The 25,933-nt window shown below is 38.3% G+C and overlaps 1 protein-coding gene across 2 annotated transcripts in view; it reads right to left on the bottom strand.

Moving 5' to 3' along the window:
- The window catches only part of PCDH11X (protocadherin 11 X-linked), a 452,651-nt gene that overhangs the window by 313,037 nt on the left and 113,681 nt on the right, over nt 1-25,933 (bottom strand). For both annotated transcript variants that reach the window (XM_032330412.1, XM_032330413.1), the window contains exon 3: nt 9,333-11,834. In XM_032330412.1, the coding sequence (XP_032186303.1) occupies nt 9,333-11,834 (2,502 nt within the window). The remainder of the gene's footprint in view (nt 1-9,332; nt 11,835-25,933) is intronic.

Below are 25,933 nucleotides of genomic sequence, written 5' to 3'. Positions count from 1 at the left end.
ATTGCAGATGTAACACAAAATATAAGAATAAAATAATTTTTAATATATTAATTTGCCTAAGTTCACCAACTCATGTGCAGCAGATATGTGGTAATTTAATAATGTGAACCAATGGTAGAAAATATGTAATTTATCTATTTTTAAGATGTGAAAATATAAAATAAATCATCTGAAAATTAATTGATTGTAAGATGGTCCTTTTAGCTAATAAAAACCTAAGGATAGGACAAGATGGCGGGGAAGTAGGAGGAGGTGCCTTTTCAGCCTGTATCCCAAAGTGAGCTGATAACCTACAAAAAACTCCATTCACCCATGAAATCAGCCTGAGATCAGAATTATACACGTCTGGATCTCTACAGGGGCAGAAGACGCCAGTGGGCAGGTAAAGCGGAGTGGGAAGGCAGACTGATATCAGAAGATAAACAAAAGGGGGAGGGAGCCACCAGAAGTGACCGGTTGGAAAGTAATACCCCAATACGAGTGAGAGTGCCCTGCGTCTGGGGACCAGCATTAACTTGGAGACTGGTTGAAAGCACTCCAAAAGAGCAAAGGATTGCGGGGGGGGGGATTGTGGGAATCGGGGTGGCTAGGGACAGGGGCTTAAGTCCCCGGTCCCAGAACACCCTCCCCTGGTGCTGAGCCAGAGGGAGTGTGGCAGAGAAACCAGGTCTTGGTCCCTAAGCCACCAGCACGCCTGAGAATGTGTGGGTTCTAGCACCTGTGAGGGGATGGGAGCCATGCTGGTGGGCAGAATGCATGAGCCCTGCTGCAAAGCCTGAGATACGCATGCAAGTCCCTCATGCTCCCCTGAGAGAGTTACAAAGGCCCGGCCGGTGCTCCGTGACCCGCGCCATTGTTTCAGAGCCCAAGCCGCGCATCCCAAACTTTCCCCTGACAGAGGTACGCAAAAGCCAGCCTGGTGCTTTTGGATCTGCGCCCCATTCTCAGTGCCTGAGATGCACGCACGACCCATAGCCGCCCCTGAAAGAGATGCGCACAAGCCGGGCACTCTTAGACCCAGCAAGATCAGGCACTGCCAGCCCGGGCCAGCGGCAAAATCTCAGTGTGCGATTTCTGCATGGAACCTCTCTGATGGTCGGGAGCTCCCAGACAGCCACCACTGCCTTGGCTTTGGGTACAAGCAAAAGATCCTGCATCCCCAGGGACCATGACTTGGAACCTGCTCTGCCAGCGGCCAAGGGGAACTTATTTAGGCTCTGCACCCAGACTGAGGCTTCACTCTGAGAGGGAGATCAGGGTGCGGTTTGTTTTCCTCTAAAACTACAAAAACCATCAAAAGTGGTCAAGGTGAGAGAAAAAAAAAAGTGAACAAACATAAAAACCACCAGAGAACAAAAGCCTGAAAAAAAACAGTTTCCTCAGAGCCCACCCCCTTGAGGGGGGCGGGAGGACTCAACTAGGGAAACATCATTGACTGACAACCCAAGTGGCAGGCCCCTCCCCCAGAAAACAAATGAAGAAAGAAAAAAGAAAGAGAGAGAGAGAGAGAAAAAAAAGGACTACAAGAGAACAACCACTACGTCATAGGAAAATTTTTATTTTTCACTCATTCCCACTATTCGGGTTCTTTTTTATTTTTATTTTTTGTAAACATAGGTAACTGTTTTAACCTCTTTACCATCACAGCAAGCAGTACAGTACATCAAATTCCATAATAGCCTTCTAACCTGACCTTTTTGATATATACACCTATGTTTTTCTTTTGCATTTTTATTTTTTGAACTCCTCTTTTTTTTTTTTTAAGATTTTATTTATTTATTTGACAGAGAGAGATCACAAGTAGGCAGAGACGCAGGCAGAGAGAGAGAGAGGAGGAAGCAGGCTCCCTGCTGAGCAGAGAGCCCGATGCGGGACTCGATCCCAGGACCCTGAGATCATGACCTGAGCCGAAGGCAGCGGCTTAACCCACTGAGCCACCCAGGCGCCCTGAACTCCTCTTTTTTAATTTTAGTTTAGTTTAGTCTAGTTTATTCCTTTTTATTTTTATCCTCTAATATTCATATAGAGTTAAACTTCAAAGTAATCCCCTTTCCCCAATCAATACTACCCCTATAGGTAAACCAATTTTTAATCCCCTTTATCTTAGGAAAGTTGAGTCCTTTAAAAAAGATATCAAGATACATCCAGGAAAAATCAAAACAAACTTCCTCGCACAAACTGAGAATTTATAACCACTCTCCCATCTTCTTCTTCCACCAGTGTTTCTGTGTTTTTGTGTTTGTCCTGATAGCATATAAATCTTACACTTGGGGTTCTTTTTGACGAGGTTCTTCCTTTATTTGCATATATATTTTTTTCTCATATCATATACTTCTATCAGTCTTTTTGTTTGTCTGTTTTGTTTGTCTACTTCATAAATCTTACCTTGAGGCCCATCTGGGCTGAACCTTCTCTTTCATCTTCCTTTTCTTTCCTGTCTCTCTCTCTCTCTTTTTTTTTTTCTCTTTTTTTCTTCTTTGTCTTTTTCTTTTCTTTTGTCTCTCATTTGGGTGGGGAATCCTGATTGCTCAGATGTGTTCCAGGGTGCACCTTGACTGCAACACAGTTGATACATCCAGCTACATCTGTTCAGTCATCTCCCACCAAAATGACTAGGAGGAGGAATGCCCAACAGAAGAAAAATACAGAGGATGGACCTTCTGCAACAGAGCTAATGGCTATCAACATAGACAATATGTCGGAAAGAGAATTCAGACTAACAATTATCCAGGCAATAGCCAGGTTGGAGAAAGCCATGGATGACCAAATGGAATTGATTAGGGCCGAACTGAAAGCAACCAGACAGGATGTTCACAATGTTAGGGGCGGAGCTTAATGCTACCAGGGAGGAGGTTCACAATGCTCTCAATGAGTTCCAATCTAATCTAAACTCTCTCAAAGCTAGGGTAACTGAGACAGAAGATAGAATTAGTGATCTGGAGGACAAACAGATAGAGAGAAAGGATCAGGAGGAAGCCTGGAACAAAAAACTTAGTAACCACAATAACAGAATCAGGGAAATAAATGATGCCATGAAGCGTTCCAATGTCAGAATTATTGGAATCCCTGAAGGGGAGGAGAAAGAAGGAAGTCTAGAAGATATAGTGGAACAAGTCCTTCATGAAAATTTTCCCAATCTTGCGAATGGAACCAGCGTTCATGTACGAGAGGCTGAACGATCTCCACCCAAGATTATACATTCCAAAAATACATCATGACACCTGATAGTCAAATTGAGGAATCATAATTGTAGGTATGATTTCGTGAAAGCCGCCAGGGCAAAGAGGCTCCTTACTTACAGAGGGAAACCCATTAGAATAAGGTCAGACATGTCCACAGAGATCTGGCAAGCCAGAAAAGGCTGGCAAGATATACTCAGGGCACTAAATGAGAAGAACAGGCAGCCAAGAATACTTTATCCAGCAAGACTGACATTCAAAATGGATGGAGAGAGAAAGAGTTTCCAAGACCGGCAAGGCTTAAAAGACTATGTGACCACCAAGCCAACACTGCAGGAAATATTAAGAGGGGTTCTATAAAAGAGGAAAAATCCTAAGAATAGCATTGAACAGAAATATAGAGACAATATACAGAAAGAAAGACTTCAAACATAACTCGATGTCCATAAAAATGTATCTCTCAATAATCACTCTCAATGTGAATGGCATAAATGCGCCCATAAAATGGCACAGGGTTGCAGATTGGATAAAATGACAGGACCCATCCATAGGTTGTCTACAAGAGACCCATTTTGAACCTAAAGATACACCCAGATTGAAAGTGAAGGGATGGAGAAGCATCTTTCATGCCAATGGGCCTCAAAAGAAGGCTGGGGTAGCGATTCTCATATCAGATAAATTAGACTTTAATCACTGTAGTCAGAGATACAGAAGGACACTACATAATCCTTAAAGGGACTATCCACCAAGATGATCTAACAATTGTAAATATCTATGCTCCCAAAATGGGAGCATCCAATTACTTAAGAAAACTGTTAATCAAGATAAAGAGTCATATTGATATGAATACACTAATTGTAGGAGATCTTAACACGCCTCTCTCAGAAATAGACAGATCATCAAAACAGAAAATCAATAAAGAAACAAGAGCATTGAATGACACATTGGACCAGATGGACCTCATAGATATATACAGAACATTCCACCCTAAAACAGCAGAATACTCATTCTTGTCATGTGTACATGGAAACTACTCCAGAATAGACCACATACTGGGTCACAAATCAGGACTCAACCGATACCAAAAGACTGACATTATTCCCTGCATATTGTCAGATCACAATGCTTTGAAATGGAGCTCAATAACAAGGAAAAGTTCCGAAGGAACTCAAACACCTGGAAGCTAAAGTCCACCTTGCTTAAGAATGCTTGGATCAACCAGGAGATCAAAGAAAAACTGAAACAATTCATGGAACCAATGAGAATGAAGACAGTTCGGTCCAAAACCTATGGGATACAGCAAAGGTGGTCCTAAGGGGGAAATACATAGCCATCCAAGCCTCCCTTAAGAAAATTCAAAAATCCAGAATACACCAGCTGTCTCTACACCTTAAAGAATGGGAGAATCAACAACAAATCAAACCAACTCCACACATAAGAAGGGAAATCATCAAGATTAGAGCTGAGATCAATGAAGTAGAAACCAGAGATAGAGTAGAACGTATCAATGAAACTAGAAGCTGGTTTTTTGAAAAAATCAATAAGATCGATAAACCACTGGCGACACTAATCCAAAAGAAAAGAGAGAAAGCTCAAATACATAAAATTATGAATGAAAAGGGAGAGATCACAACTAACACCAAGGAAGTAGAAACAATCATCGGAAGTTATTATCAACAGTTATATGCCAATAAGCTTAGCAACCTAGATGAAATGGATGCATTCCTGGAAAACTATAAACTCCCAAAATTGAACCAGGAAGAAATCGACAACCTGAATAGACCAATATCTAGTAACGAGATTGAAGCAGAGATCTAAAACCTCCCAAAAAACAAGAGCCCAAGACCTGATGGATTCCCTGGGGAATTCTACCAAACTTTCAAAGAAGAAATAACACCTATTCTCCTGAAGCTGTTTCAAAAAATTGAAGCAGAAGGAAAGCTTCCTGACTCTATGAAGCCAGCATTACCCTGATCCACAAACCAGGCAAAGACCCTACCAAAAAGAATTTCAGACCAATATCACTGATGAATATGGATGCTAAGATTCTCAACAAGATCCTAGCCAACAGGATCCAACAGCACATTAAAAAGATTATCCACCATGATCAGGAGGGATTCATACCTGGGCTACAAGGATGGTTCAACATTTGCAAATCAATCAATGTGATACAACAAATTAATATGAGAAGAGAGAAGAACCACATGGTCCTCTCAATTGATGCAGAAAAAGCATTTGACAAAATCCAGCATCCGTTCCTGATTAAAACGCTTCAAAGTATAGGGATAGAGGGAACATTCCTGAACTTCATCAAATCTATCTATGAAAGACCCACAGCAAATATCATCCTCAATTGGAAAAAGCTTGTAGCCTTCCCTTTGAGATCAGGAACAAGACAAGGATGCCCACTCTCACCACTCTTGTTCAACATAGTATTGGAAGTCCTAGCAACAGCAATCAGACAACAAAGAGAAATAAAATGTATCCAAATTGGCAATGAAGAAGACAAACTCTCTCTATTAGCAGATGACATGGTTCTTTATATGGAAAACTGGAAAGACTCCACCCCCAAACTACTAGAACTCATACAGCAATTCAGCAATGTGGCAGGATAGAAAGTCAATGTGCAGAAATCAGTGGCTTTTTATACACTAACAATGAAAATACAGAAAGGGAAATTAGAGAATCGATTCCATTTACTATAGCACCAAGAACCATAAGATACCTGGGAATAAACCTAACCAAAGAGGTAAAGGATCTGTACTTGAGGAACTACAGAACACTCATGAAAGAAATTGAAGAAGACACAAAAAGATGGAAGACCATTCCATGCTCTTGGATCGGAAGAATAAACATCGTTAAAATGTCTATACTGCCTAGAGAAATCTATACTTTTAATGCCATTCCGATCAAAATTCCACCGGTATTCTTCAAAGAGCTGGAGCAAATAATCCTAAAATTTGTATGGAATTAGAAGAGACCCAGAATCACTAAGGAATGTTGAAAAACAAAAATAAAGCTGGGGCATCACGTTACCTGATTTCAAGCTTTATTACAAAGCTGTGATCACCAAGACAGCATGGTACTGGCATAAAAACAGACACATAGACCAGTGGAACAGAGTAGAGAGCCCAGATATGGACCCTCAACTCTATGGTCAATTAATCTTCGACAAAAGAGCAAAAAAACATACAGTGGAAAAAAGACAGTCTCTTCAATAAATGGTGCTGGGAAAACTGGACAGCTATAGTAGAAGAATGAAACTCGACCATTCTCTTACACTGTACACAAAGATAAACTCAAAATGGATAAAAGACCTCAACGTGAGACAGGAATCCATCAGAATCCTAGAGAAGAACATAGGCAGTAATCTCTTTGATATCAGCCACAGCAACTTCTTTCAAGATATGTCTCCAAAGGCAAAGGAAACAAAAGCGAAAATAAACTTTTGAGACTTCATCAAAATCAAAAGCTTCTACATAGTAAAGGAAACAGTCAAGAAAACAAAGAGGAAACCCACGGAATTGGAGAAGATATTTGCAAATGACAGTACAGACAAAAGGTTGATATCCAGGATCTATAATGAACTCCTCAAACTCAACACACATGAAACAGGCAAACATCAAAAAATGGGCAGAAGATATGAACCGACACTTCTCCAATCAAGACATACAAATGGCTTTCATACACATGAAAAAATATTCATCATCACTAGCCTTCAGGGAGATTCAAATTAAAACCACATTGAGATAGATTTTGGACACTAGTCCTTTATCTGATATGTCATTTGCAAATATCTTCTCCCATTCTGTTAGTTGTCTTTTGAGTTTATTAACTGTTTCCTTTGCTGTGCAAAAGCTTTTGATCTTGATGAAATCCCAATAGTTCATTTTTGCCCTTGCTTCCCTTGCCTTTGGCGATGTTCCTAGGAAGATGTTGCTGCAGCTGAGGTCGAAGAGGTTGTTGCCTGTGTTCTCCTCAGGATTTTGATGGATTCCTTTCACACATTGAGGTCCTTCATCCATTTTGAGTCTATTTTCGTGTGTGGTGTAAGGAAATGGTCCAATTTCATTTTTCTGCATGTGGCTGTCCAATTTTCCCAACACCATTTATTGAAGAGGCTGTCTTTTTTCCATTGGACACTCCTTCCTGCTTTGTCGAAGATTAGTTGACCATAGAGTTGAGGGTCTATTTCTGGGCTCTCTATTCTGTTCCATTGATCTATGTGTCTGTTTTTGCGCCAGTACCATGCTGTCTTGATGATGACAGCTTTGTAATAGAGCTTGAAGTCTGGAATTGTGATGCCATCAACGTTGGCTTTCTTTTTCAATATCCCTTTGGCTATTCGAGGTCTTTTCTGGTTCCATATAAATAAGGAACTTAGCAAACTCAACACCAAAAGAACAAATAATCCAATCAAGAAATGGGCAGAGGACATGAACAGAGATTTCTGCAAAAAAGACATTCAGATGGCCAACAGACACATGAAAAAGTGCTCCATATCACTCAGCATCAGGGAAATACAAATCAAAACCACAATGAGATATTACCTCACACCAGTCAGAATGGCAAAAATCAACAAGTCAGGAAATGACAGATGCTGGCAAGGATGCAGAGAAAGGGGAACCCTCCTACACTGTTGGTGGGAATACAAGCTGGTGCAACCACTCTGGAAAACAGCATGGAGGTTCCTCAAAATGTTGAAAATAGAACTGCCCTATGACCCAGCAATTGCACTACTGGGTATTTACCCTAAAGATACAAATGTAGTGATCCAAAGGGGCACGTGCACCCGAATGTTTATAGCAGCAATGTCCACAATAACTAAACTATGGAAAGAACCTAGATGTCCATCAACAGATGAATGGATCAAGAAGATGTGGTATATATACACAATGGAATACTATGCAGCCATCAAAAGAAATGAAATCATGCCATTTGTGACAACATGGATGGAACTAGAGCGTATCATGCTTAGCGAAATAAGTCAAGCAGAGAAAGACAACTATCATATGATCTCCCTGATATGAGGAAGTGGTGATGCAACATGGGGGCTTAAGTGGGTAGGAGAAGAATCAATGAAACAAGATGGGATTGGGAGGGAGACAAACCATAAGTGACTCTTAATCTCACAAAACAAACTGAGGGTTGCTGGGGGGAGGGGTGTTGGGAGAAGGGGGTTGGGGTTATGGACATTGGGGAGGGTATGTGCTTTGGTGAGTGCTGTGAAGTGTGTAAACCTGGCCATTCACAGACCTGTACCCCTGGGGATAAAAATATATGTTTATAAAAAATAAAAAATTTAAAAAAAGACTTTAAAGACACACACACACACACACACACACACACACACACACACACAAACACATTGAGATATCACCTTACATCAGTTAGAATGGTCAAATTTTACAAAACAGGAAACAACATGCGTTGGAGAGGATGTGGAGAAAGGGGAACCCTCTTGCACTGTTGGTGGGAATGCAAGTTGGTACAGCCTCTTTGGAGAACAGTGTGGAGATTCCTCAGCAATTAAAAATAGAACTTCCTTATGACCCTGCCATTGCACTCCTGGGTATTTACCCCAAAGATACAGATGTCGTGAAAAGAAGGACCATCTGTACCCCAATGTTTATAGCAGCAATGGCCATGGTCGCTAAACTGTGGAAAGAACCAAGATGCTCTTCACTGGACGAATGGATAAGGAAGATGTGGTCCATATACACTATGGAGTATTATGCCTCCATCAGAAAGGATGAATACCCAACTTTTGTAGCAACATGGATGGGACTGGAAGAGATTATGCTGAGTGAAATATGTCAAGGAGAGAGAGTCAATTATCATATGGTTTCACTTATTTGTGGAGCATAACAAATATCATGGAGGACAAGAGGTGTTAGAGAGGAGAAGGGATTTGGGGTAAATTGGAAGGGGAGGTGAACCATGAGAGATTATGGACACTGAAAAACGATCTGAGGGGTTTGAAGTGGCGGGAGGGGAGAGGTTGGGGTACCAGGTGGTGGGTATTATAGAGGGCAGAGATTGCATGGAGCACTGGGTGTGTTAAAAAAATAATGAATACTGTTTTTCTGAAAATAAATTAACTAATAAAAAAAATAAAGTTAGAAAGATTAGTTAGAAACTTGGATTACCTACCAGTCTAGTGTGTACAGACACAGGAGTTTTGAAAGTTGTCACTGAATAGCTGCACTCAGAAACACTGTGAGGTTCGGAACTGCTGGAGGAACATTTAGAGATGGAATCACAGGTCACAAAGGTGTTATCAAGTGGCAGTTCCTGAATGATGTGGTGCTTCGAATTCAGGGGAGTTTCAGGGTAAATCTGGAAGGCAGGCTGTGGAGAGGCAGATTTGTAGTGCCTGGCCAAGTCAGGGCTGTCAGGTTTGAAGGTAGTAGGTATAGTGCCCCAGTTGTTCTTGCCCATGGTTTGTTCTTCCAGCTCAATGGGAAGGTCTAGTGTGACACTGTTTCCATCATTGTCAACATCATCTGCCTTAATTTCTTCAATAGTGACAAAGTTAAGCAGTAAGTTCTTAGGGGCATGCTTCTTCTTTTTTTTCTTCTTCTTTTTCATCATCATCATTACCATCTGTCTGTTTTCTGGGTTTGGAGTTACCCATTCAGAATTCTGCTTGTTTTTCTGAGAAGCCTTAAGGTGTGGTGACTGGCGGCATCGTACTACTGCAGTAATGAAAATAACAAGGATGACAGTTATGGTGCCAGCAATAATAGCAACCATGATCTTGACATAGTCACTGGTTGGTGAGGATGCATCAGTTGTCTCAATATTTGGGGTCACTGGTGTTTCAATGTTGTTGTGTACCAGTTCATGAATCCATGTAGCATTGGTCACTGATTCATTCACAAATAGATTAACAATAACAACACTGAAGAGAGATTCAGGTTGTCCCAAGTCCTTAGCTTTAACTATCAGTCTGTATAAACCAAGGTCTGTAACAACACATTTCTCCTTTAGTGTGATGTTGCCTGTTGTTTGGTCAATTATAAACAGACCTTTTGTGTTTCCTCCTACAATGCTGTAACGAAGCTCTGCATTCATGCCGGTATCATTGTCAACAGCAAGTACCGTGAAGACCACTGTGCCTGGATTAGCGGACGGTAGAACCAATTCATAGGAGTTGTTGGAAGAAGGGACAATGAAAACTGGTTTGTTGTCATTGACATCAACCACATTTATGGTCACTTTGGAAGTTGAAGAATGTGGTATCTTACCTCCATCCTCAGCCTTTACATAGAAAGTATAAGACTCTTGTTTTTCTCTGTCAAATGAAATATTTGGTTGGATGACACCAGTCTGTGGATCAATGGTGAAGTCACCATTCATATCTAAAATGGAGAGAGTGACTACAGAATTTTCTCCATAATCTGGATCAGTTACAGTGATCAGTCCTACTGTGCCATGTCTTGGAAGGTTTTCTGGTACATAGAAGTTGTACTCACTGTGAGTAAAAATTGGACTGTTGTCATTCTGATCAAGAATGGTCACTGAAACTGTGGCATTGGTTATTAAGGGTGGCATCCCATTATCTTTTGCTAGAACTGTGAAGGAATATTTTTCCTGTTTTTCTCTATCCAGTTTTCTCACTGCGGTCAGAATGCCTGTATGATGATCCAGACTGAATTCAGATGGAGCATCAACACCAAGCAGATAATTGATCTCAGCGTTGTACCCACTGTCTGCATCTGTTGCACTTATTTTTGTCAACTTGGTGCCAGGAGAGTTATTCTCAGGAAGAGAAAGACTTATGAAAGGCTGGGTGAAAACAGGAGCATTGTCATTTTCATCTTTCACTTTGACAAGGAGCATAGATGATTGATTCAAAGGAGGTTTTCCAGCATCTGCAGCTAGTAATTTAATGGCATATTCTCTTATGGATTCATAATCAAGATATGCAGCGGTCTCTAGGAGGAATTGATTACTGAATACTGGCCTTAATCTGAAAGGGACTTCATGATCTGTGAAGCATGTCACCATGCCATTATGGTCAGCATCTTTATCTGTCACAGTTATGAGAGCAATTTTGGTATTGACTGGAGCATTTTCTGAAAGAACCACAGTGCCATTTATTGGATTAATGATGTATCTTATGTCAATTGATGGGGAATTATCATTGATATCTGTAACATTTACTAGAACCATTGCTCTTGCTGGCATCGATCCACCATCACTTGCCAAAACCAGTAACTTGTGGTTCGGTGATTCCTCCCTATCTAGTTGTTGTTTGATTGTGATAAGTCCTGTGGTGGTGTTGAGGTGAAATAGCCTCTTGGCAATGTTGGAGACTAGATTGCTAAAATAGAAATGAATCTTGGCATTTTCACCTATGTCAGCATCTGTGGCATGGAGTTGTGTCACTGAAGTACCTACAGGAGCATTTTCTGGTATGTTGACTTCAATCCCATCCTCCTTGAAGACTGGGCTATTGTCATTTGTGTCTGCAACACTTATTTGCAAAATAGCTGTACTGGATCTTTGAGGAAAGCCACCATCTTCAACCTTTACTTTCATTATATATGTATCCTTCTCTTCCCTATCTAACTCCTTTTGAACAATCAGCTGTGGCATCTTGTCTCCTTCTGGTGTTTCAATGATATCAAGCCCAAAAATACTTTGACCCTGGAAAACACAGAACAAAACACATTTTAATTTATGTAATGAGACGAGTGTTCAATCTATTGAAGCCACGTGACATAGGATCAGCTCAGAAATAGGTGTTAGAAAACTGAATTTATAAGCCCTAAGTCTGTCTGTAACTAGTATTATGACCACTAGCAAGTTGCTTACCATCTCCATGCATTTCTAAAATTAGAAAGTTGTTCTATAAGATGATTTGAGAGCTTTACAGTTCATGGCATTTTATGGTGATAAGTGTAACTCACTTATATAAAGTATTAAAGTCTACAAAAGGAAAAAGTATAAAGAGTTGTCAGTGTTTCACATGGTGATTTAAGTTATGAGTGAATTAACTGAGGCAAGATGGCAGTAAGTAGGGGACCTCCTTTCATTTGGACCCTTGAGTTTAGCTAGGTAACTATCAAACCATTCTGAACACCCATTAGCTCAGCCTGAGATGTAAGAAAAAAAAAAAAGCCTGGATCTCTACTCTATTCTACAGTAGAAAATCCACTGTTTTTTGCAAGGAAGGGAGTGCAGAGACATGAATCTGAGAGGAGATATCCAGAGATAAATGGAGGGGGGAGGAAACCTCCATAAGCTGGCTACCAGAAAGTGATATAGTCCCAGAAAGCAAACTCAGTACCCTTAGAAATCTGCTCCAGTGAGTGACATCCTGTATGAAAGAGGCTCAGGGGATGAAAAGGGTAGAATTCTAGGTCAATCAGTGTGGTCTCAGGATCCTAGAAGTCATGGGGATGCCAGAACTGATAGATTTCCCAAGCAGTGGAGTGGGGAATCTGGTTATGGTCACTGAGCCAAGGAGGGGACTACCAGCTCTGGTCACCATAAACTGCAAGCAAGGGCAATCAAGTGACTACTCGATGCCTGGGCACCCTGCAAAGGACTGGAGTGTGAAGACCATCTGTCATCCTCCAGGAGGGGGAGAACTGGTGTGCCCACAACAGGGCAACAATTCTCAGGGTGGCAGGCTCATAAAGGACAGTATGGTGACACTCAGCCATCCCCCAGGGGTGGTGGAGCAGACACATGTATGATCCCTTGACCACTGTCAGCACCAGGGCACAACGGAGGGCAATAACACGAGACCCTAAGACTTCCCACACCCCTCAGGAGGCTTACTGTGGGCACACAACACAGGAGTCTGAGGAGTTTGGTACACATGAAACTGAAGACCATTGTTCCCAGAGGGTTTACTGAAGAGGGAGAATCATGATCTTTTGGCTCTGGAGCTGGAGGTTGGCACAGGGCCATTTTTATTTTGATCATCTAAAGAGGTGTGGACATCTTTCAGGGAAAAAAAGCCCCACAGAAGACCAGCTTACATTGAGTCTAGCCCTCTGGCAAGGGGCAGTGCAACTCTGCACAAGAAAAGACACCTGAGAAGCAGCAGGGCAGACCCCTCCCCCAGAAGACCAACTGGAAGAACAGGTGCATAACTAGTTTACAAATTCTAAAAGACTGTAAAACTCCAGAGCCAGGGGAATATAGTATATAAAATTCAAGATTTTTTTCTGATTCATTCCTCTTTCAGTCCAAAAGTTTTCATTTTTTTTTCTTTTTTCCCTTTTCAACTAGTTTCTTATTTTATCAACTGTTTGTTTTCAAGTTGATTTTAGCATGTATTTTTTACATCTATATTTTATAGATCTATGTTTCATTTTTGGCCTTTTTTCACTTTATTCAATTTAATTTTGTAAATATGTAAGTTTTTTTTTTTTTTTTTTAGTTTTGGGATTTAGTGTATTCTAACACAAAGACCAAAATTCACTCAGGAACAACTGAATCAGTGTGTTTTGTCTACCCTGTGAGATTATATCCTCCCCCCAATTTTTGTTGTTTTAGTTTGCTTATCTGTTTTGATTTCTGACTGTTTCAGATTTGTCTGGTGTGTATTTTGCTTGGGTCATGGTTGATATTTTTGATTCTGCTGACTCACTCTTCCATTCTCTGAGCAAAATGACTAGAAGGAGGAATTCACAACAAAAGAAAGAAAGAACAAGAGGTAATGTTCTCTGCCACAGACATAATTGATACAGATATAAGTAAGAAATCAGAGATGGAATTTGGGATAACAATAATAAAGTTAATACCTAGGCTTGAAAAAAAAAACATAAAAGACAGTAGATAATCTCTTAGACCACAAATGAGATCTAATCAAGCAGAAATTAAAAATGATATAACTGAGATGCAGTCCAAATTAGTTGTTCTAACAGCTAGGGCGAATGAAACAGAAGAGAGAGTAAGTGATCTAGAAGACAGGCTTATGGAAAGGAGGGAAGTTGAGGGAGAGAGAGAGAAACGACATATATTCTATGAGGAAAGGCTTTGAGAAATTAATTATGCCATAAAATGTACCAATGCCAGAATGATTGGGGTGCCTGAGAGGAGAGAGAAAGAGAGAAAGAGAAAGAAAGAGCCGGAAGGTATATTTAAACAAATCATGGTTAAGAACTTCCCTAATCTGGGGAAGGAAATAAGAACTCACGTCCAAGAGGTAGACAGGATGCTTCCCAACATCAATAAAAACAGATCAACATCCTGACATATGATACTGAAGCTTACAAATTTTAGAGAAAAATAAAATCCTGAAAACAAGTTGAGATAAGAGGTTCCTTACTTATAGAGGGAAGGACATCTGACTAACATCAGACCTATGCACAGAAACCTGGTAAGCCAGAAAGGGTTGACATGGTATATTCAGGGTACTAAATGAGAAGTACATGAAGCCAGAAATACTTTATCCAGCAAGGCTGTCACTCAGAATGGAAGGAGAGATAAAGAGTTTCCAGTAAAGACAGAAACTGAAAGAATATGTTACCACTAAACCAGTCCTACAGGAAGTATTAAGGGGTATCCTGCAAGCAAAGAGAGAGCCTAAGAGTAACATAGATCAGAGAGAAAAAGAGAAAATCTACAAAAAAGAAGGACATTATGGGCAATACAATGACACTAAATTCATATAGTCCAATAGTTACTCTGAATGTAAATGGGTTGAATGTTCCTATCAAAAGACTCAGTGTATCAAATTAGATTAAAAAAGCAAGACCCATCAATATATTGTCTACAAAAGACTTATTTTATACCTAAAGACACCTCCAGATGGAAAGTGAGGGGATGGAGAACTATTTACCACACTAATAGACCTTAAAAGAAAGCTGGGGGTAGCAAACCTCTTATCAAACTAGATTTTAAACCAAAGACTGTAGAGAGACACTACATCATACTGAAAGGATGTTTCCAGCGAGAAGTTCTAACAATTGTAAATATTTATGCTACTAACATGGAAGCAGCCAATTATATAAATCACTTAACAACCAAAGTAAAGAAACACTGTGATAATAATACATAAATAGTAGGGGACTTCAACACCCCACTCACAGGAATGGACACAGATCATCTTAATGAGATCAACAAGGAAACAAGGGCTTTGAATGATGCACTGGACCAGATGGACTTCAAAGATATAAACAGAACATTCTCTCCTTAAACAACAGAATACTCATTCTTTTCAAGTGCACATGGAACTTTCTCCAGAAAAGATCACATACTGGGTCACAAATCAGGTCTCAACCAGTACTGAAAAGTTTGAATTATTCCCTGCATATGTTCAGACCACAATGCTTTGAAACTCAAACTCAATCACAAAAAGAAATTTTGAAGGGACTAAATGCTTGAAAGTTAAAGAACATCCTAATAAAGAATGAATGGCCCAACCAAGAAATTAAAGAGGAATTTAAAATACTCATGAAAACAAATGAAAATGAAAACACTTTTGGGATGTAACAAAGACAGTCAGTCCTAAGAGAGAAGTATATTGCAGTGCAAGCCTTTTTCAAGAAACTAGAAAAGTCTCAATATGCAAGCTAACCTCACATGTAAAGGAGAGCAAAAAAGAACAGGGAAAAAAACTGAAACCAAACAGAAGAGAAATAATAAATATTACAACAGAAATTGATTAGAGACTAGAAGAAGAATAGAACAGATCAATGAAACTAGAAGCTCGTTCTTTGAAAGAATGAAAAAGATAGCTAAATCTTTAGCCAGACTTCTCCAAAAGAAAAGAGAAAGGAACCAAATTAATAAAATCATGAATGAAAGCGGTGAGATCATGACTAACACTGAGGAAATACATACAATAATTGAAATATATTATGAGTATCAATATGCCAACAAATTGGGCAATCTGAAAAAGAAACAGATATCTTCTGGGAAACATATAACTACCAAAACTGAAACAGGGGGAAATAGAAAACAGGACAGATGCACAACCAGATAGGAAATTGAAGGAGTAATCAGAAATTTCTGCCCCCCAAAAGAGTCCAGGGCCAGATAGCTTCCCAGAGGAATTCTGCCAAACACTTAAAGAAGAAATAAGACCTGGTCAACTGAAATTATTCCAAAAAAATAGAAATGGAAGGAAAACTTCCAAACACATTCCATGAGGCTAGCATTACCTTGTTTTCAAATCAGACAAAAACCCTGCCAAGAAGAATTAGAGACAAATATCCCTGATGAAAACAGATGTCAAAATTCTCACAAAGATACTAGGCAATAGGATCCTACAATACATTAAAGGGATTATTCAACATGACTAAATGGGATATATTCCTGGAATGCAAGAGTGGTTCTACATTCACTAATCAATCGACATGATAGATTATATTAATAAAAGAAAAGACAAGAGTTGTAAGATCCTCTCAATTGATGCAGAAAAGGCATCTGACAAAACACAACATCCTTTCATGACTGAAACTTTTCAGAGTGTAGGGATAGAAGGATCATACTTCAATATCATGAAATCCATCTATGAAAAGCCAAAGTGAATATCATTCTCAATGGGAAAAATCTGAGACCTTTTTCACTTAGGTCAGGAATGTGACAGGAATGTCAAATATCACCAGTGTTATATAGCAGTAGAAGTCATAACCTTAGCAATCAGACAACAAAAAGAAATAAAAAGCACTTAAGATTGCAAAAAGGAAATAAAACTCTCACTCTTTGAGGGTGACATAATACTTTATGTGGAAAATCCAAGAGACTCCACCCTAAAATTGCTAGAACTCATACAGCAATTAAGCAACATGGCAGGTTAAAAAAATGCACAAAATGAGTTGCACTCAACTGAATAACAACTCAACTGAATAAAGAGAAATTAAGAAATCGATCCCACTTATAATTGTACCAAAAACTGTAAGATACTTAGGAATAAACCTAAACAAAGAGATAATGGATCTCTACTTTAAAAACTGCAGAATGCATATGAAAGAAATTGAGGAAGGCACAAAGAGATGGAAGAAACAGTCCATGTTCATGGATTGAAAGAATAAATATTGTTAAAATGTATATGCCAGAGCAATCTATCCAGAGCAAACTACACATTCAATGCAATACTTATTAAAATAACTTTGACATTTTATACAGAGCTTGAATAAACAATCCTAAAATTTGCATGGAGCCAGAAAAGACCCTGAAGAACCACAGGAATGTTGAAAAAGAAAAACAAAGCTAGAGTCATCATAATGCCTGACTTCAAGCTATCTTACAAAGGTGTGATCATCAAGACAACATGGTGCTGGCACAGAAACAGACACATAAATCAATGGAACAGAATAGAGAACCTAGAAATTGACCCTCAACTCTACTGTCAACTAATGTTCGACAAAGCTGGAAAAAATATCCAAAGGAAAAAGAAGTCTTTTCAATAAATGGTGCTGGGGAAATTGGACAGCTACATGCAAAAAATGAAACTGGACTATTCTCTTACACCATACACAAAAATAAACTCAAAATGAATGAAAGACCAAATTATGAGACTGGAATCCATCAAAATCCGAAAGAAGAACACAGGCAGGAACTTCTTTGACCTTCACTCTAACAATTTCTTGAAAGACACATCTCTAAAGGCAAGGGAAAAAAAAGCAAAAGGGAACTATCAGGACTTAATCAGATAAAAAAAGCTTCTGCACAGCAAAGGACAATCAACAAAACAAACAAACAAACAACAACAACAAAAAAAAAAAAACCTGCTGAGTGGGAGAAGATATTTGCCAATGGTGTGTGAGATAAAGAGCTAGTATCCAAGATCTATAAAGAATATATCAAACTGAACCACCAAAAAAACAAATAATCCAGTCAAGAAATGGACAGAAGACATGAGCAGATATTTATCCAAAGAACACATACAAATGGCCAACAGAAAGATGAAGAAACTCAACATCACTTGGCATCAGGAAAATACAAATTAAAACCACAATGAGATATCAACTTACACCAGTTAGAATGGCAAAAATTAACAAGACAAGGAACAACAAATGTTGGCAAGGATGTGGAGAAAAGGAACCTTCCCAAACTGTTGGTGGGACGGCAAGCTGGTACAGGTGGTCTGGAAAAGGGTATGGATGGTCCTCATGAAGTTAAACATAGAGTTACCCTATGACCCAACAATTGCCCACCTGGGTGTTTACTGCAAAGATACAGATGTAGTGAAATGAGGGAGCATCTGCACCCCTATGTTCATAGCACCAATATACACAATAGCCAAACTGTAAAAGTAGCTGAGAGTACCTTCAACAGATGAATGGATAAATAATATGTGGTTTATATACACAAAGGAATATTACTCAGCCATCAGAAGGGATGAATACCTACCTTTTATATCGACAAGGATAGAACTAGAGAGTATTATGCTAAGTGGAATAAGTTAATCAGAGAAAGACAATTATCATATGATTTCACTCATATGTGGACTATAAGAAATAATGCAGAGGATCATAAGGGAAGGGAGGGAAAACTGAATGGGAAGAAATCAGGGAGGGAGAGAAACCATGGGAGACTCCTGACTCTGGGAAACAAACTGAGGGCTGCCAAAGGGTAGGTGGGGGGGGTCTGGGGTGACTGAGTGATGGGCATTAAGGAGGGCACATGATGTGACTAACACTGGGTAATATATGCAACTGATGAATCATTGAACATTACATCTGAAACTAGTGATGTACTGTATGTTGGCTAACTGAATTTAAACAAAAAAAAAATTACCATGGTTACTCCAAATGAATTAAAATATTTTACTATAGATTTAAGCTGTCTAGAATGCTTTTTTACCCAAAATTAACAATCAGGTATAAAATATCCATCCAAGACAAGAGCATACATTGAAAAATACTTAAAACTTCTGGTAGAGGGAGAAATTACACAAACTCTGATTAAGAATAAAACCTTGGACAGCTATATATAGAAGAATGAAACTCGACCATTCTCTTACACCATACATAAAGATAAACTCAAAATGGATAAAAGACCTCAACGTGAGACAGGAATCCATCAGAATCCTAGAGGAGAACATAGGCAGTAATCTCTTCGATATCAGCCACAGCAAGTTCTTTCAAGATATGTCTCCAAAGGCAAAGGAAACAAAAGTGAAAATAAACTTTTGAGACTTCATCAAAATCAAAAGCTTCTGCACAGCAAAGGAAGCAGTCAAAAAAACAAAGAGGCAACCCACGGAATTGGAGAAGATATTTGCAAATGGCAGTACAGACAAAAGGTTGATAACCAGGATCTATAATGAACTCCTCAAACTCAACACACACAAAACAGGCAAAAATATCAAAAAATGGGCAGAAGATATGAACAGACACTTCTCCAATCAAGACATACAAATGGCTATCAGACACATGAAAAAATGTTCACCATCAGTAGCCCTCAGGGAGATTCAAATTAAAACCACTTTGAGATATCACCTTTACAACAGTTAGAATGGCCAAAATTAACAAGACAGGAAACAACATGTGTTGGAGGGGTTGTAGAGAAAGGGGAACCCTCTTCCACTGTTGGTGGGAATGCAAGTTGGTACAGCCTCTTTGGAGAACAGTGTGGAGATTCCTCAAGAAATTAAAAATAGAACTTTCCTATGACCCTTCCATTGCACTACTGGGTATTTACCCCAAAGACACAGATGTCGTGAAAAGAATGGCCATCTGTACCCCAATGTTTATAGCAGCAATGGCCATGGTCGCCAAACTGTGGAAAGAACCAAGATGCCCTTCAATGGATGAATGGATAAGGAAGATGGGGTCCATATACTCTATGGAGAATTATGCCTCCATCAGAAAGGATGTATACCCAACTTTTGTAGCAACATGGATGGGACTGGAAGAGATAATGCTGAGTGAAATAAGTCAAGCAGAGAGAGTCAATTATCATATGGTTTCACTTATTTGTGGAGCATAACAAATAGCATGGAGGATATGGGGAGTTAGAGAGGACAAGGGAGTTGGGGGAAATTGGAAGGGGAGGTGAACCATGAGAGACTATGGACTCTGAAAAACAATCTGAGGGTTTGGAAGTGGCAGGGAGGTGGGAAGTTGGGGTACCAGGTGGTGGGTATTATAGAGGGCATGAATTGCATGGAGCACTGGGTGTGGTGAAAAAATAATGAATACTGTTATGCTGAAAATAAATTTAAAAAAAAAGAATAAAACCTTGGGTAAATACACAGAATTTCCTTGTTTTTTACCTACAGAAACATGTGTTAAAAATTCAATTTCCCTGAAAATTAACAACATATTGTTATTTAATTAACTTTATTATTATTATTATTATTATTATTATTATATATTTTTTACTGAGAAATCACAATTGGACTGAAAATTACATGTCAATATGTCAAATTGGGGGCACCTGGGTGGCTCAGTGGGTTAAGCCATTGCCTTCGGCTCAGGTCATGATCTCAGGGTCCTGGGATCAAGTCCCGCATCGGGCTCTCTGCTCAGCAGGGAGCCTGCTTCCCTCTCTCTCTCTCTCTGCCTGCCTCTCTGCCTACTTGTGATCTCTCTCTGTCAAATAAATAAATAAAATCTTTAAAAAAAATGTCAAATTGGAAAATATAACTTGAAACAGCAGTGATTTTCTCTTCATGTCCATGGAGTCAGATTATGGGAATTTTTAAAAAAAAGTCTTCTCAGGTTCTGGCTTCCTCTTTAGCCTCCAAGGAGGAAGTGCAATTAGTGTAAAATTGTAAAATATTTAACATGCATTTATTAAAATATATGGTGATATTATATAGTTATATTTTTAAATTACCAAGGTGTTATAATTGTCTATACATGATCTTGTACAATACTCATATACATTTATCTTTTTCCTCTTGACCTGTTTGAAGATAATTCTGCAGTTTTGGATTTTTTTTCTGCTGAGATTCACTTAAATTTTTACTCAAATCTGGAACCATAATATATCTTGGTAGAAGAATTAGACATTTGTTATTAAATTTAAGGTTGTATTTCAGAAATAGTACCAGTTTGGTTCCTCCTAATCTGCTGCTATCTTCCTCTATTCTTGATCTGCATCAATGTGAATTTTAAAAAATCAAATTCAGTAATCCATGTGTATTGGTTATTGACTTAAATTCATACAACTGTAATATGTACTTTATTAATATTTTATTCATATAAACCAATAAATAATTTTCTTTTTCATTTGAATAAAGTATTTAGCAAGGGAAGCATTTTCCATGTCATATCTAATTACAAGTACAAAATTATCAACTACTCTTCAATTGCATACTTTAAGAAAAAAATATAATTTTATGACCATAATGTCAAATGCAAATGCAGTATTTCAAATTATAATTTGATCTAAATAAACACAGCTATTAATGACAATTTTGTTTTTTAAAAATATCTCAAAAGGCTCAAACCTTTGGGAAAGCTCAAACCTAAAATGTCTCATTTATAGGTAGAAAAATAGTTTCTAAATTGCACTTCATAAAAATGCACGGCACTTAATACTATTTTGCTAATTCTTTTTTTTTTTTAATTTTATTTATTTCAGAGAAAAAGGAGAGTGAGCATTCAAGCAAGAGCAGGGAGATGGGGTGGGGCAGAGGGAGAAGCGGGGTGCCCACTGAGAAGGAAGCCTGACACAGGGATTGATCCCAAGGCCCTGGATCATGACTTAAGCCAAAGACAGATGCCCAACCAACTGAGCCACCCAGGTGCCCCATATTTTTTGCTAATTCTTGACAAACACAATATTCGGTGGTTAATACAGCCAAAACATTCTTTATGTTTTTTTTTAAATATTTTATTTATTTATTTAACAGAGAGAGAGAGATCACAAGTAGGCAGAGAGGCAGGCAGAGAAGGGGGTGAAGCAGGCTCCCTGCTGAGCAGAGAGCCCGATGTGGGTCTAGATCCTGCATGATCCCTGAGATCATGACCTGAGCTGAAGGCAGAGGTGTAACCCAGTGAGCCACCCAGGTGCCCCCAGTCACAACATACTTGTAGGCATTGGGGACATTGTAGTGAGTAAACATATTTTACAAATGTAATAAAAATCAAGTTTTGACTAAGATGAGGAAAAAAAAATTGATGGCAATCTAAACATATAATGATGTTGATACTAACATTTATATTGAATAAAGAATAATTATACTTTTAATAAGAGGTATAGAGGGAGAATATAAAGTATTATTAGGAGTTATATAAGAAGAAACTAACATATATTATAGTGTACAAAAGAACAAGTAAATGATCTTAAGCTTTTAGTTTCACACTCAATTATCTAATTTATGACTAAAATATACTGGGGAAAAGAATATGCTACTTTTAATTTTTAAGTGTATGTATTTATGTTTGTATAATTTTTGCTATTTGTTCAGGGTTTAACAAATGCATTGGTCTGAGTCTTGAATTGGCCTTTGCTTTCTCAAGCAGATGAAGGCAAGGTTGTATAGGCTGAAAAATCTAACAACAGCATCTTCATTGTCTTTTAAGTATTTTATGAGAGGTGACATGGATCTTAAAATATTTTTCAAATTCAAGGTGATAATAGGATTTACATGCCAGATAAGAGGTAATGTCCATATTTCCCTTCTGTCTTCTACAACTGTTTTGTCCAGTATGGCAGTGATTAGGCACAAATATTTAAATATAAATTTTAATTAATTAAAATTAGATAAAATATAAATATCAGTTCCTTAGTCTCACTAGCCACATTTTAAGTTTTCATATCTATATGTGGGTAGTGGCTAATGCATTGGACATCACAGATATACATTTCTATTATTGCATGAAGTTCTGTTGGACTATACTCTTCTAAGGTATTATAATATTTTTCTTTAACAAAAATTTATGTTCAGTTAGTTGATGACATATGAACCTCCCCCAGATACTTACAAATCTATGGATTATTTGCTGATTTGCATGTTTAAATTTCATACTGTCCAGGGAATTGAAGAGGAGTTACCCACATGCAGGACATAAATTTCAACAAAGTTTGGCGAGACATCTAACTTTGATGACCAAGTGTGGTGCCAACCTGAGCTCACTATCATTATCGGATGACTATTCCAAGGTGGTTCCTCTGTCTTATCTCTTTTAGGAATAAAAATGACACAGAGATCCATTGTCATCCTTGATGACAGTTATTCAACTGACATTCATAACCCATGTGAGAAATGAAAAACAAAAAATAATAAGCTTTATGCCGTATGTTAGACCATGACTTGAGAATAGTGGGAAAAGTAAAAAAGGCAAATAAAGATGCATGGATCTTTAATTCACAACCTCACAAACTTAACAGAGATATGTCTAATGTACATAAAAAGTAAAAAGTTTGGTATACTTGATTTGTAGTATCCTGAATTTCAAAACTACATGGAAATATTTGCCCTTGTTTACAGGGACAAAATTTCCCTGAGGAAAACCTTAAATAACTTTCCCAAGTGATCATCTTTTGGTAAGAGCACTAAATATCATTCATATATGTTTTTCTCATTAATTTACTTAAGCCTTAATATATTATAAAAGAAAAAAAATGAAGTCAACAATAAAATTCTCTAAAAAACAACTTCAAAATTATTTTACAAAACAACTATGTTTTTTTAGAGATGGAGAGGGAGTAGGGGGAGGGACAGAAGGAGAAGGAGAAAAAGAATCCTCAAGCAGACTCCCCACTGAACACAGAACATGACTCGAGGCTCAGTTCCAAGATCCTGAGGTCATGACCTGAGCTGAAATCAAGAGTCAGCTGCTTAACTGACCAAGCCACCAAGACACCCCTAAAAAAAGTTTGTTTGTTTGCTTTTTTTCTTTTAGGGTTATAGCCGGCTAAAGTGTCAATCTCTGGTAATAATTTACAACCTACTAGTAATCCTTTACTTTCAGAAGAAACGACAAATACTATGCATTAAGTGGCCAGTGAATTATTCATAAAATACAAAACTCTACATCTTTTAAACACACATGTGTACAAATAAAAAAAATGTAAAACAAAATCTCAAAGAGGAAAAATATGTATTATATAAATTGGATGAAACACATTATGTGTTGATTCTGGATTCTGATATCTTAAATGACACTGATCTTTTTTTTTTTTTTCAGCATAACAGTATTCATTATTTTTGCATCACACCCAGTGCTCCATGCAATCCGTGCCCTCTATAATAGCCACCACCTGGTACCCCAACTTCACACCCCCCACCCCTTCAAAACCTTCAGATTGTTTTTCAGAGTCCATAGTCTCTCATGGTTCACCTCCCCTTCCAATTTACCCCAACTCCCTTCTCCTCTCTAACTCCCCATGTTCTCCATGCTATTTGTTATGCTCCACAAATAAGTGAAACCATATGATAATTGACTCTCTCTGCTTGACTTATTTCACTCAGCATAATCTCTTCCAGTCCCATCCATATTGCTACAAAAGTTGGGTATACATCCTTTCTGATGGAGGCATAATACTCCATAGTGTATATGGACCCCATCTTCCTTATCCATTCGTCCATTGAAGGGCATCTTGGTTCTTTCCATAGTTTGGCAACCGTGGCCATTGCTGCTATGAACATTGGGGTATAGATGGCCCTTCTTTTCACGACATCTGTGTCTTTGGGGTAAATACCCAGGAGTGCAATGGCAGGGTCATAGGGAAGTTCTATTTTTAATTTCTTGAGGAATCTCCACACTGTTCAAAGAGGCTGCACCAACTTGCATTCCCACCAACAGTGTAAGTGGGTTCCCCTTTCTCCACATCCCCTCCAACACATGTTGTTTCCTGTCTTGCTAATTTTGGCCATTCTACGTGGTGTAAGGTGATTTCTCAATGTGGTTTTAATTTGAATCTCCCTGAGGGCTAGTGATGATGAACATTTTTTCATGTGAAATGACACTGATCTTAAGTACACAAAACAGCACGTTCCAGTTCAAGTTAAAAAGGAAAAATTGTGCAGGTGCCTACGTGGCTCAGTTGGTTAAGCATCTAACTAGATTTCAGCTTAAATGATGACCCTCTGCCCCACTCTCTCTTTCTAAAATGAATAAATAAATCTTTTCAAAATTTTGAACTTTTTAATAACCTCATGTAATGCAAAAGACTTAGTTTCACTTGTTAAAAATATTTCTTCCTAAATCAAGAATAAGCTTAGTGTTTCCAAACACAGGATGAAAACTAAATAAAAAAGCAAGAGGTTAATTTCATCTGAGACTTTAATTCTTAGCAGGGATTTAGAAAATAAAAAAAATGTTGGTGTTGGAAATGAAACTTAAAAGAGAAGTATACATGCTTTGGAAAAAAAAAAATGAAGTACATTTGTTGCCAACTCAAAAGCTATTGTCTATTTTCCCAAAAACAACTAAACCATTGTATTAAATTTCAACATTTTTGACTTATTTGTGTGCAAGTCACCCCTTCATTGCACATTGAAAAGTAATAAATAACACAGCACTTCCAGAGTCTTAAATCTGGCATTCTTGCCCAGAAAATGCATACAGTGTCAGCAAGTACTAAAAATAGTTCCAAAGTCCCTTCTGCACTTTTGGTAGGAATGCAAACTAGTGAAGCCACTCTGGAAAAAAGTATAGAGTTTCCTAAAAAAGTTAAAAATAAAACAATATTATTATCAATCAATCATACTACAAGGTATATAAAATAATAATAATTCAAAGGGACCAATGAACTCTGACATTTATAGTAGCATTATCTACAATAGTCAAATTATGGAAACAGCCCAAATGTCCATTGATGAATGAATAAGAAGATAGGTATATATAATGGAATATTACTCAGCCAAAGCAAAGAATGAA

The sequence above is a fragment of the Mustela erminea genome, chromosome X (genome assembly GCF_009829155.1).
Source record: "Mustela erminea isolate mMusErm1 chromosome X, mMusErm1.Pri, whole genome shotgun sequence".
NCBI lineage: Eukaryota > Metazoa > Chordata > Mammalia > Carnivora > Mustelidae > Mustela > Mustela erminea.
The sequence above is the reverse complement of the archived record's forward strand: the minus strand, read 5'-3'. Positions and strand labels throughout refer to the sequence as shown.